We start from the raw sequence: 12,696 nt of genomic DNA on the forward strand, positions 1-12,696 counted from the left end.
TATGGTTGGAGCCAGCAACTTGTGTTTAGAAAATAGTTTCTTAAAGCTAAACACAGTTAACTCCTTCAGTCCTGACAGAAGGGTCTGTCACATAGCTCCCCCCTTGTGGAACACTCCGGCAGACCCGGCTTGACCCTTTTGTGGGTCAATCTGGGGATGACCGGACTAGGAGGTGGTAGGCATGTCAGTTTGCTGGGACAATCCATCTGTATTCCTGTTATGAGAGAGAATTCTTGTCCATACAAACAAGGGTTCAAATTCCTCAGTGCCCAGACCAGGGCCAAACAGTCCTTCAAAATCCCATCAGCTTCTTTACGAGTTTTCTGTACCTGCTCTTTATAGGTATCCACAATCCCTTCATACTGACATAGGGTGCCCTTGAGTTGCTGCACCTCACTATGAGCCAGCGTCAGCTTCTCCTCAAGTGTCGCTAAGTTTGTCTTTAAGGTTTCATGTCCCACTCTCAAGCTGGTGTTTTCTGCAGTCTGTCGGTGCAGCTTGTCTAGCAGAGATTCACGTTCTAAACGTGCTTTTTCCTCTGCGCTCCTCTTCTCCTTCATCAGCGCATTGTAACGGGACCTCCACATATCAATAGCGGATAGAGATATACTGAGCTCAGCGTCCTGGGGCTTAGCAGCAGGTGGGTCAGTCTCTGCTGCACGGATCTGGGCACGGGTAGTCACAGGGTTAACATCAGCGGGACCCATAGGAGCGTAGGCAGAAACAAGGGGGGCCAAGTCATTTCCAAGAAGAACATCAGCAGGTAAGTCCTTCTTGACCCCCACATTCACAGGTCTAGCGCCCACTCCCCAATCCAAATGTACCCTGGCAACAGGTAGGCTGAACACATCGCCCCCTGCTACCCTCACAACCACAGTGTCTCCAGTGTACTGTTTCTCAGACACCAAGTTCTTTTGAAGCAAGGTCATGGTAGCACCAGTATCCCGTAGACCACTGACCTTCTTCCCATTCACTTTAACCAGTTGCCGGTTATTCCGGTGGGCAGCTTGCACAAGGTCTGCCTCATGTAGGATGCTCCAGCATTCTTGCGCCTCTACGTAGCGGGCCGAAGGCTGAGGATTACGTGGGATTCCGCCGGCAGGTCTTCTCCAGGACTGCGCTTGGTTCGCTGCGTTTAGGGGACACTCTGGTCTTTTGTGACCTAGTTGCTTACATCTAAAGCACCGAATAGGTTGTGAGTAGCACCGCGAATTGAACAGGGCTCTCTGAGGGTAGTTCGTGGCCGGAGGCCGTGTGGTATAGCGGTGCGCCGGGGTTTGGTAACTGGCAGCTGCTGGGGTGACTGGGGGTCTGTACTCCACTCTAGCAGGGGGCTTAGTGGCAGCAGTGTCCAGTTTGCGGGCATCCGTATACTCATCTGCCAAGCGAGCCGCTTCCTGCAGGGTGGAGGGTTTACGGTCCCGAACCCACTCTCGAACTCCTGCGGGTAACTTGTCGAAGCAATGTTCCAACAGGAATAGCTGCAGCACCTCTTCCCCAGATATGGCTTGGCACCCCGCTATCCAGTGAGCTGCTGTGCGGAGCACCTTACATGCCCACTCAAGGTAGGAATCTCCAGCTAATTTAACAGTGTCTCTGAACCGCCTCCGGTATGCCTCCATTGTAACCGCATACCTGGAGAGCAGAGCCTCTTTTATAGTATTATAATCCCCGACTTCCTCATCTGGAATGGCCCGAAAAGCCTCACTGGCCCGGCCGGATAATTTTCCAGATAATATCGTGACCCAGTCCTCTGCGGGTACCTTGTGTAGTGCACATTGCCTCTCAAAATCCGCAAGGTACCCATCAATCTCTCCTTCTGTTTCCAGGAAGTTTTTAAAAGCTGCAAAATTTACTTTTCTCTTTTCCATCTTAGTCAGTATTGTAATAATCCCCCTCTTCCTGAGGTTACTGGCTTGTGTAGTTGCTCTTCTGGGCGATAAGGTTCATTCCGTCGCTTGCCACCAATTGTTACGGTACCAACAGGATACCAAGGGTTAATACCAGGGAACAACGTCCTGCATAGGGAATCAGCAATTCACAAACCAGCCAGTTTTCAGGTTTAAACAGAATGTCATTTATTAAAGGCTATGCCTAGTATTTATGCAGGTCTGACCCCCCCCCCCCAGATGGGGGTTGAAAGACTGTTGTACATTACATGGAGGGAACAAGCCCTTTGACATGATACAATAGAATTATATTACTTAAACACTTCAACCACAAGACACTCTTGGCTCTTCTTATCACTTAGGCGTTTTCTCTCTGAGGGTGATCAAACAATGGAATTCTTATCACTAACTAAATTATGGTTGGAGCCAGCAACTTGTGTTTAGAAAATAGTTTCTTAAAGCTAAACACAGTTAACTCCTTCAGTCCTGACAGAAGGGTCTGTCACACCATTGGTGGAACTACTGATTAGAATTTAAAGGTACAGGGGTCTGCCTAAGCATAGAGATTACATATTGTAACTCTGTGGATCAGCTCGAGTTGGAACACATAGGGGAATAATCTAATAGGTGAGACTCTGTGGTTAGGTCCATTACCTGGATCATTTAAAAGTAGACATGCGAATCAGAATTAGGCATCAATGTGGTGCATTCAGAATTAAGTGGGCTGTGTGCCGAATGGAGTTTAAAGGTTGAATGTGGCCATTCCCATGACCCCAAACAGCCATGCTAACCAGTGTCAGTTGCCTTAGTATACAGGTAAACCTGTGGTGATGTAGAGATGTGAGTGCGAGCAATATTAGGTGAGTGAGGGTATGGTCATTAGAAGGGGTTAGGGACTCCAATTTGTCTAAGAGTACATACAGCCTTTGGTGGGATGCATATATAGTGACATATGTAATATAAACATTATACATAATTTAAACAGTAGACCTGTAAATCTCAGATAGAATGAACCTTCAATATTAGGAATAAGCGGGAGATATAGGGTATGGGGAGTAATCCCAAACCAGCAGACCAAGATCAGTAGTTTGAAAGTTATCTATTAGGGGTCTTAGGAGGTGATAGTGGGAAGCGTGTTACATAGGGAATATAGTAAAAGCTAATTCTTAAGATAAAGTGAGCAGTGAGGTTAATGTGGGGCTGATTTAATACCCGCGTCTTGGCTCCAGGTGTGTCTAGACGATGGACCGTTTTTGAGAGAGAGAGAGGGCATATATAAACTGTAATACAAACCAAGGATAAGGTATATACCTGTACTTGTAGATGTTAAGGGGATTGCTTAAGGGGTAAAATGACTTAGTCTCTAGCATTCCTGGTCTGCAGGTTTAGTACTAGGAGGTAAGAGGGTGACAATAATACAATAACATACATATTCTAAGCAACAACATGTTAACAGTGGAATAATTTATGTCAACTATCGTCTTGGTAAAACAAATGAGTCCAGTGGTTTTAAATGCAAACCTCTTTATTATCTACCTCTATTGAGATAAGCCTTAGGGGCTATTTCTATATATATAAACCAAGAATAGAGTACATCTTAGAGTATAGTAGATAATTTATTTAAGGTTAGGGTCGCTAAGCCCTTGAAATTACAACATACTAAATGGAACAGAACAACAAATACATAAGAACTATCAGGGGTTAAGATATGTACCCATACGTGAGCTCTAAGTGAACCTCATTAAAGGTCTTCTCCAAGCGAGGTGAATGCTGAGGAGTCCCTGGATGATGGAATAGTCAGAGAGTAAGTTATGTACCTATACGTATGCTCATTTTTACAATGGTTAGGGCACTCAGTCTAGTGAATAGACACAGATGTGAGGTCCTACGTGAGATTTTTCGGCTGGTTGAGGATCCACTTTGTAAGGTGTGGGTGTGAAAGTGACCAGGACCTGTAGAGCTGTCAGAGGGTAAGGTATGTACCCATACGTGAGCTCAGTTTAATCATGGTCTGAATAATAGTCCTGTAGGAGGAATAAACAAAGGTGTAAAGTCCTAGGTAAGATCCTTCGGTTGTGGACAGTCCTTTCTTTTGGCCTGTTGGGTAGTAGCTGTGTGTTGTGGTTGCCACTCCAGGGTGGATGTGTTCAGTGTCTGAAGAGGTGGACAGTCTGAGCGCATGAAGAAGTTTCAAACCCTGTTCTGGTGACGAGATCACGTAGGAATTATCATCATGTTGCAGGAAAATCTTCACAGGGAATCCCCATCTATATTTCACATTATGTTGCCTTAGAACTTGCGTGAATTGTTGAAATGTTCTTCTTTTGGCAAGGGTGTGCAGGATAGGTCTGGAAAAATTTGTATTCTTTGGTATGGCTCTTTGAAGGGTTTATTGGTAAAGGATGCTCTCAAGATTTTCTCTTTAGTTGTGTAGTAATGTAGTCATAGGATGACATCCCTTGGAGTGTCAGAGGCAGAGTTACGAAGGCGGAGGGCCCTGTGGGTTCTATCAATCAGGAACTCTTGGGTTTGAGAGGATCCAAGTAATTCTTTGAATAATCCGTTCAGGTAATCCGGAAGTTCTGCTGTGTTAACATCTTCTGAGATTCCCCTAAATCTCAGGTTGTTTCTGCAGGATCTATCTTCTAGATCCGCTAATTTAGTCTCCAAGTCGGAAATTTGCTCTGCGAGGGTCTGAGAATAGGAAAGTAGATTGGTGTGGTCTACTGATAGGTCTTCATGCTTCCTATCTAATGTTTCAGTGCACTTACCTAGTGAGGATATGTCTTGCTTAAGTTCACTGAAGGATTGTCGGAGCTCCTGATGGATAGAAGTATAGTGGATGTCCATCTTATCAGACAGAGCTTTAATGGAATCCAAGAAGGTTGATTATGACAAGGTGGTGCGGTCTTTACGTGGGTTATCTGATTTGGGATTTCTGCTGAAGAAGGCGGTAGAGTCCCTGGAGTCGTCATCTGAAACTTCTTGATCAGAGGTGTTTTTACTATTAAAGTGATCTGTTAGGATCCTTTTAGGATTCTTCTGATGTTTTTGTTTTTTCTTCATAGCGTGTGCCATGATTACAAATAGTGCACTATGTAGACCCAACGTCCTACTAGACAGCGTGTGGTGTACAGAAGAAAGCTGTAAGGATTGACTTCCTTATTGGGAATGGGAACTGGGGGCTGCATTGTTACAGTTATCTCTCTATAGAGAAATCTTGAGGTGTTTTAGCAGCTCAATGTAGGTGATGTATGTATCTAGTGAGCAGTCAGGAGTAATATGGAGAATTGTCAAGGCTATCAGGTACAGAGGTTTCTTAGATGGGACCCCTCTCCTGGTTATGTGCCACCTTTGGGCGAGATGGGAAAAGGAGAGTGGATATGACCCACAGGCAATGTAGGGCTGCAGGAAAGGGAGGAGGAGGGTCCGTAAAGAAGTGGAGATATACTACTGAACACCAGGCTTAGTGTATCAGGGCCTAATGTTATTGTGGTACTAATCTCTCTGAAAAGAGAAATGGAGCTCCTTCCGCTTTAGATAGTGTAGTCTCCCTGACGAGGACATCAGCGAACTGAGTAAGGCACTGTGGTGTGGAGGCTTGAGTCTGAGGTACTATAATGATAGGTTGGAGACGTAGGGAGCTGAGTGCAGTATGGAACTGTGTAGCTTTCAATATATCCTAATAGAGGAGGGAAATAGCTATTGCACTACGTTATAGTCTCCAGCTGACTGAGAGGAACTATGCCATTGAGGATCTTTTGAATTGACTGAGATATATATTGTGCCCCTCCAAGAAATAATCAATACAATAGCCTCCCCAATAAGTAAAGAAATAAAGTCACACCAATATATCCTATTTAATGGGTTATGTTATTGTGCTGAGGGGGAGGTGGATTGTAGGGTAAATAGGCCAGAAGCCTATACCAGAAGAGCCCTCCTATCCCACTGAGGTCCAGAAAGAGAGAATTCTTACTCTATAATCCTCTTGCAGCGTGTGGGTAGCTGCAGGTGAAGCTTAGTCACAGAGTGTGCTACTTCTATGTGTGTTGGCCTAGTAAAGGTGGGGAATTGTATATTGCAGCCCCTGACAAGTAGGTGATTAGGGAAGGGAACAGTAGTGAGAGACCATTGCAGCTATGCCGGGAGGTAACCCCGTGGTTCTGGAGAGGGGTAAGAAAGAAAAATGTGTACAGATCTCACCGGCTTGGAGCACTGCTGCGTAGCGTCTAAGTTCTGCCCCCTTTCCTCTGTGCCGTGCGGTGGGAAAATGGCAGTTGTTTGTACCAATGTCCTGAACCCTCGGGAACTATTGAAGCCAGCTCTCACTGCGATCCGGCAGTTGGTCTGTGAGGCGGTTAGGTTACCCAGTGCAGTGGCGTAGTTGGTAGTGCGGGTCCGTGTCTATCTCTCTTGGGCAAGTGTGTGATCTGCTCTGGAGGTCCATCGGTGGTCTCCACTTCCTTTGGTTTGCTGGTTCCTCAGGTCAGGGTAGTGAGACACAGCTCCAGAGCGGGTATAATCCGGGTGGAGGGGGTAATCGTACACAGGTCAAGTGTGAGGTACCAGGCCTCAAGGCAGCCGGATCTCCAGAGCTGAAAAAAAAGGAAAAAAAAACCGGACTTGTTCAATGTAAATCCAACCCCTTCGTGGTGGTGGCCGTGTCGCTGACCTCGGGGGTCTGTGGTCTAATTTGAGGACCTCTTGACAATAACAAAAAAGCCTTGATTATCTGCAATATAAGCAGAGCTCCTGACAAGTGCGACCGTTCTAATTGGTGGTTAACTCCGCCCCCCGACATTTGTTAATTTTAATCCCTTACAGTTGCCGACTGGCAAAGCTCCACTTCTTCACACTGGACGCTGCCATCTTGCAACTTAGGAACTCTTGCATTTCGTGACAGAAGCGGTGCACATTCACAGATCAATGCCATTGTTTTCTTTTTGACAAGCTGCAATGTGCACAATACAGAACAGGAGATCTACATTTTGCTGTGGCTGCATTGCTACATATTTTTCCTGATGGCTTTTTTTACATTTGTTAAGTTACTTAAAAGGGACATGAAACACCAAAATTTTCTTTCATGACTCAGATAGAGAATACAATTTTAAACAACTTTCTAATTTACTTCTATTGTCTAATCTGTTTCATTCTGTTGGTATTATTTGTTGAAGGAGCAGCAATGCACTATTTGTTTCTAACTTAACACATGGGTGAGCTAATCACAATCAATATATATTTGCAGTCACCAATCAACAACTAGAACCTAGGTTCTCTGCTGTCCCTGAACTTGCCTAGATAAACTTTTCAGCAAAGGAAAACAAGTAGGGTTGCCAGGTGTCCTCCACAAAAATACCAAACACCCAAGAAAAAAAACTGCGGGGGGGGGGGGGGGGAGATTAGTTTGTGGTGAAATTTACTGAAAAAGATAAATAAATATATATATATATATATATATATATATATATACACATACATACATACACACACATTAGGGTTGCCAGGTGTCCTCCACAAAAATACCGAACACCCAAGAAAAATAACTGCGGGGGGGGGGGGGAGATTAGTTTGCGGTGAAATTTACTGAAAAAGATAAATAAATATATATATATATATATATATATATACACACACATATACAGTATATACATACACACACACATATATATATATATATATATATATATAGATACAAATAGAGAAAAAAAGCCGGCTTTTTTTCTCTATTTGTATCTGTTTCGTTATCCCTTGCAAAAGCCAGGTCTTGCAGCGAACTTTCTGATTCCTGGTAAATATCAGGGATATTTCCATTTGTTCCCCGGACTGGGATTTTTGAAGTTGCCCTAGAAGGATTGGCCGAGCGGTGGAGCTACGTCATAGACGAGCACGGATTGGCTGGTATCGACTAAGGGGCGTGACAGGAAGTGCAGCCACGCCAGAGAGCGGACGCAAGGAGTGGATATCGTAAGAATTCACCGGTCTTCCAGAGGTGCAGCGGTGGCCGTGCCGTATGGTAAAGTTACCGGAGAATCATAAGTTAAACCCTCCATTCACTTATCTGCTGTAAAGAATCCTGTGAGTCCTTACCCCTGTTGATCCACGATGTCTTTCCATTTTCCCACCGAGCTCAGGCATACTTCATTGAGGTCTTCAGAGTGACTGTTTGTCACGGCAGGAAACCACAATTCAGCCTTGATGTTTTTTTCTGTGTTATATATATATATATATATATATACACATACATATATATATATATATATATATATATATATATATATATATATATATATAAATATACACACACACACATATATATATAATATATTGGCTGGCTGCTGCTTCAATAATTTGTGTGACACAGTGTAGATAATTTATGATGACTTATTCAGGCACACACACTTGCCTTCATAGTGTCTGTTAAATTAAAATAACAGCAGAGTTATCAGACATTATTATTTCAAAATTCACAATTTTTCACAACAAGGGAGGGAAGCAGACTAGCAGGGCAGCACGCACTATTAACTTATTGCTGGGCTGGCTCTCTGGCTGGCTGTCACTACTCACTAACTTATTGCTGGGCTGGCTCTGGCTGGCTGTCACTCTGCAGTTGCACTCAGACTCTCTCTCTGCCTCTGCGGCGCCTGCAGGCAATGAATGACACACAGACTGAGGCTGCTGAGAGCGGGTCTTCTGTTCTCTGGCGTGATGACGTCACGCTCATGTGACCCGCGTGATCACGTGCAATACTGCAGGCAGCGCAGAGAGAGGCCCCGACTCAACTCCGGCTCCGCACATCACTGTCAGGAATCAGATCAGAAAGATGATGATCCGATCAGACAGCTGAGCAGAGCCTGAGTTGAGAGTGAGACTGAGACACACAGGCTATTTGCTAAACAGGGGCTGGTTGGTTGTGTGGGGTTACGGGTAAGCAGCTAGCAGCAGCCACAAGCCAGGCATAAAAAAAATGTAAAGAAAACTGCAAAGGCTATGTCCGTTTTTAAAAAAAATAAAATTAGCAGGCAGTAGCCTGAAATACCGGACAGTCCGGTCTAATAACGGACACCTGGCAACCCGAATAACAAGAGAAGGAATCAAATTAAATAATAGAAGTAAAATGTCAAGTTGTTAAAAATCGTATTCTCTATCTGAATCATAAAAGAAAAAAATTGGGTTTCATATCCCTTTAAACTATAGGGGGAAAAAACATCTAAAGCTTCCATTCTTTATTGTTTAAGCTAAACCAAACGGCAAGAAACATAAATCCATCCAGCTTACTGATCTCTGTGAATGCGCACCATTTCTGTCACAAGGTACAATAATATGTGTGCACCAAGGTTGTGGCGCCCTGTGTGAAGAGATAAAGTTTTACCTATTGGCACCTGTAATTGGTTTAAAAGGTCATAAAACCCAAATGTTTTTCTTGTATGATTCATATAAAGTATACATTTTTAAACAACTTTCCAAATTACTACTATTATCAATTTTACTTCATTCCTTGGTATCCTTTATTAAAGGAGCAACAATTTGCTACTGGTAGCTAGTTGAACACATCAGTAAATGAACAAAAAAAGGCATATATGTGCAGCTACCACTCAGCAGCTATATTCCATCTCCTAAGCCTACCTATGTATGCTTTTCAACAATTGATACCAAGTGAACAAAGCAAATTAGATAATAGTAGTACATTGAAAAGTTATTTAAAATTCTATGCTCTAATTGAATCATAAAAGAAAATAATTGGTTTGCATGTCCCTTTAAGTAAAAAAAAACTGGGACAGTCCTACAGTTTTACAGGGTAATGAAAAGCATGTAGTGATGGCCATTTTGTTTTTCCATATGTATTAAATGGATCATGTTGACTTACTTAGATCTGTTGATGAATATTCAGAGAGAATGAACCATAGCTGTGACAAGTCATTATTAATATTAGCCAGTGTAAAGCTAACATTGTTTTATTGTTTTGTTTCACTTTTGGAATTGTGGGATGCTCTACGCCACTGACAATATGCTGCCTTCTTCTAGTATGTAAGTTATTTTTTTTTATTTATTTACATGAACTGCTCTGCATTGTACCACAGTTTGCAATAAAATATTATAAATGCATTTATATCATATTGACATATACATGAGCACTATGATATACAGAACTGTTTAACACAGTGACGTTATTATTATTATCAGGTATTTGTAGAGCGCCAACGGATTCCGCAGCGCTATAAACATAGGTAACATTTATAGGGATCAAATGGGTAGAGGGCCCTGCCGAGAGTTGCACTGTTGTAGTCGGCTCTTATGAAGGTGAACTACAAACAGCTGGGCTCATAGGCTTACATGCTAAGGGATTTAAGGGGAAAGCAATGGAGTTAGGAAAGGTTAGTGTAGGTTTTATGCATCCCTGAATAGTACAGTCTTTAGGGAGTGCTTGAAGCGATCCTGGTGCCAACTTTGATTCTCAATGCTTAAAGGGATAGTAAATTCCAAATTAAACTTTCATGATTCAGATAGGGCATGTCATTTTAAACAACATTCTAATTTACTTTTATCATCAAATTTGCTTTGTTCTCTTGACATTCTTAGTTGAAAGCTAAACATAGGTAGGCTCATATGCTAATTTCTAAGCCATTGAAGGCCGCCTCTGCATTTGACAGTTTTTCACAGCTAGTGGGCGTTAGTTTATGTGTTTAATATAGATAACAGTGTACTCATGCACTTGAAGTTATTTAAGAGTCAGCACTAATTGCCTGAAATGCAAGTCTGTCAAAAGATCTGAGATAAGGAGGCAGTGTGCAGAGTCTTAGATACAAGGTAACTACAGAGGTAAAACATGTATTATTATAATTGTGTTGGTTATGCAAAACTGGGGAATGGTAAATAAAGGGATTATCTATCTTTTTAAACAATAACATTTTTGGTGTTTACTGTCCCTTTAATGTAATTTGCTATCCATGAACAAATACTGGGAAAACCCTGGTACAGGTGGACATAGCCAGAAACTAGAGAGGGATAGCAAGGAGCTTAAAGGGACATGACACCCACATGTTTTCGATCATGGTGCAGATAGAGCATACCATTTTAAACATCTTTCCAATTAACTTATAATTTGAAATGTGCTTCATTCTCTTAGTATCATTTGTTAAAGAAGCAGCAATGCACTACTGGGAGCTAGCTGAACACACCAGCTGAGCCAATAACAAGAGGCATATGTGCAGCCACCAGTCACCAGCTAGCTCCGAGTAGTGCATTGCTGCTCCTGAACCTACCTCAACAAAGATACCTAGAAAACAAAGCAAATTAGATAATAGAAGTAAATTGAAAAGAAGTTTAAAAGTGCATGCTCTGTCTGAATCATTAAAGACACATTCTGGGTTTCATGACCCTTCAAGTGATGTGAGACCACACAACACCTCCATTCTTTTCTTTTGGATCATACGCATCAGGTCTTCCTCCTTTTGGCTAGTAGTTAGCACGTTACCTGTAACCTTTGTGTTGTAGACTGGTAGATTTCAATAGCATAAACACTGAACAAAACTATTTTGTATCTATGAAAAATTGTCAACATAGGAGTTGGGCAAAAGTATGCATCTATATAGCACTTCACTCTCCCATAATTAATTGGAGAAACATCAAAATCGGTGGATAAAGTGATGTGATGTGTTTAAAATTTAACCTTTATTGGTTTTATTAAAATACAAAACAAACACAACAAAACATTTAAAAATACAATAAAATTTAGACCAGTAGACAATTTACTTCGCTACCCACTAGGGATAATGAGTGGAGATAAACTCGTCCTGAGATAGATTGAAATATAATTACCATAAGATATAGTGCTAATTCCACGATTATATATCATAGGTATAATGAGCCATCCATATAATTCTGGTGAGGTCTGGCCGGGCGAGATATATCAGGGAATAGTGCAAGTGATATAACTATGTCAGCTCCTCTTGTAGGATACTAAATTACCCGTCTGTGATGTAATTATTTACTTGTGAGAGGTAGAGACACAATCAGTTATCATTACTGTAGAAGGATCAAAGATGTTTGTCTCACACTATGGGTTTACAGGACAACAATTATAGTCCTGTGTTTCTAGTCACAGGCTCATATAGTTTATTACTGGATCTATATATAGTTTATTATCTTGGCACCTAGAGTGATGATAAATATAATATAGGTTGCACACAGGTTATGAAAGAGTAATATGATCTATAAGGTATACGGACCCACACCTAGATTGACCACCACGTTTGAATCAGTGGCTCTAGATATCACAGAGAAAGTATATAATATCTGTTTGTGACACAGTTTGTGGTAGAGACAGAGTCTGTTTATCAACAGTATAGATAGATCTGAAATATTTGTTGTCTCACGCTCTGTATATACAGGGCAATAATTATAGTCCTGTGTTTCTTGTCACAGGCTCATGTATCTATTGATGTAAGTGTGTACTTATGAGAGGTAGAGACAAATTCTATTTATCATTACTGTAGATAGATCTGAGATATTTGTGGTCTCACCCTTTGAGTTTACAGGGCAACAATTATAGTTCTGTGTTTCTTGTCATAGGCTCATAAAGTTTATTGCTGGATACCTATTTAAACACTTAGAGTGATAATGGATATAATTTAGGTTATACACAGGTTATGGAGGAGTAATGTGATCTATAAGGTATAAGGTCCCACACCTAAATTGACCACCACGTCTTGATCAGTGGCTCTAAATATCACAGAGGAAGTATATAGTATTGGTTAGTAATACTGTATGAGGTAGAGACAAAGTCTATTTATCAATAATATAGATAGAT

General features: G+C 41.8%; 1 protein-coding gene across 3 annotated transcripts in view; it reads left to right on the forward strand.

Moving 5' to 3' along the window:
* The window catches only part of BPI (bactericidal permeability increasing protein), a 404,793-nt gene that overhangs the window by 339,157 nt on the left and 52,940 nt on the right, over positions 1–12,696 (forward strand). For 2 of the 3 annotated variants that reach the window (XM_053718972.1, XM_053718811.1), the window contains one exon: positions 9,873–9,914. The exons of the other annotated variant lie outside the window; for it this stretch is intronic. In XM_053718972.1, the coding sequence (XP_053574947.1) occupies positions 9,873–9,914 (42 nt within the window). The remainder of the gene's footprint in view (positions 1–9,872; positions 9,915–12,696) is intronic. 3 annotated transcript variants of the gene reach the window in all.

This window comes from Bombina bombina, chromosome 1 (genome assembly GCF_027579735.1).
Source record: "Bombina bombina isolate aBomBom1 chromosome 1, aBomBom1.pri, whole genome shotgun sequence".
NCBI lineage: Eukaryota > Metazoa > Chordata > Amphibia > Anura > Bombinatoridae > Bombina > Bombina bombina.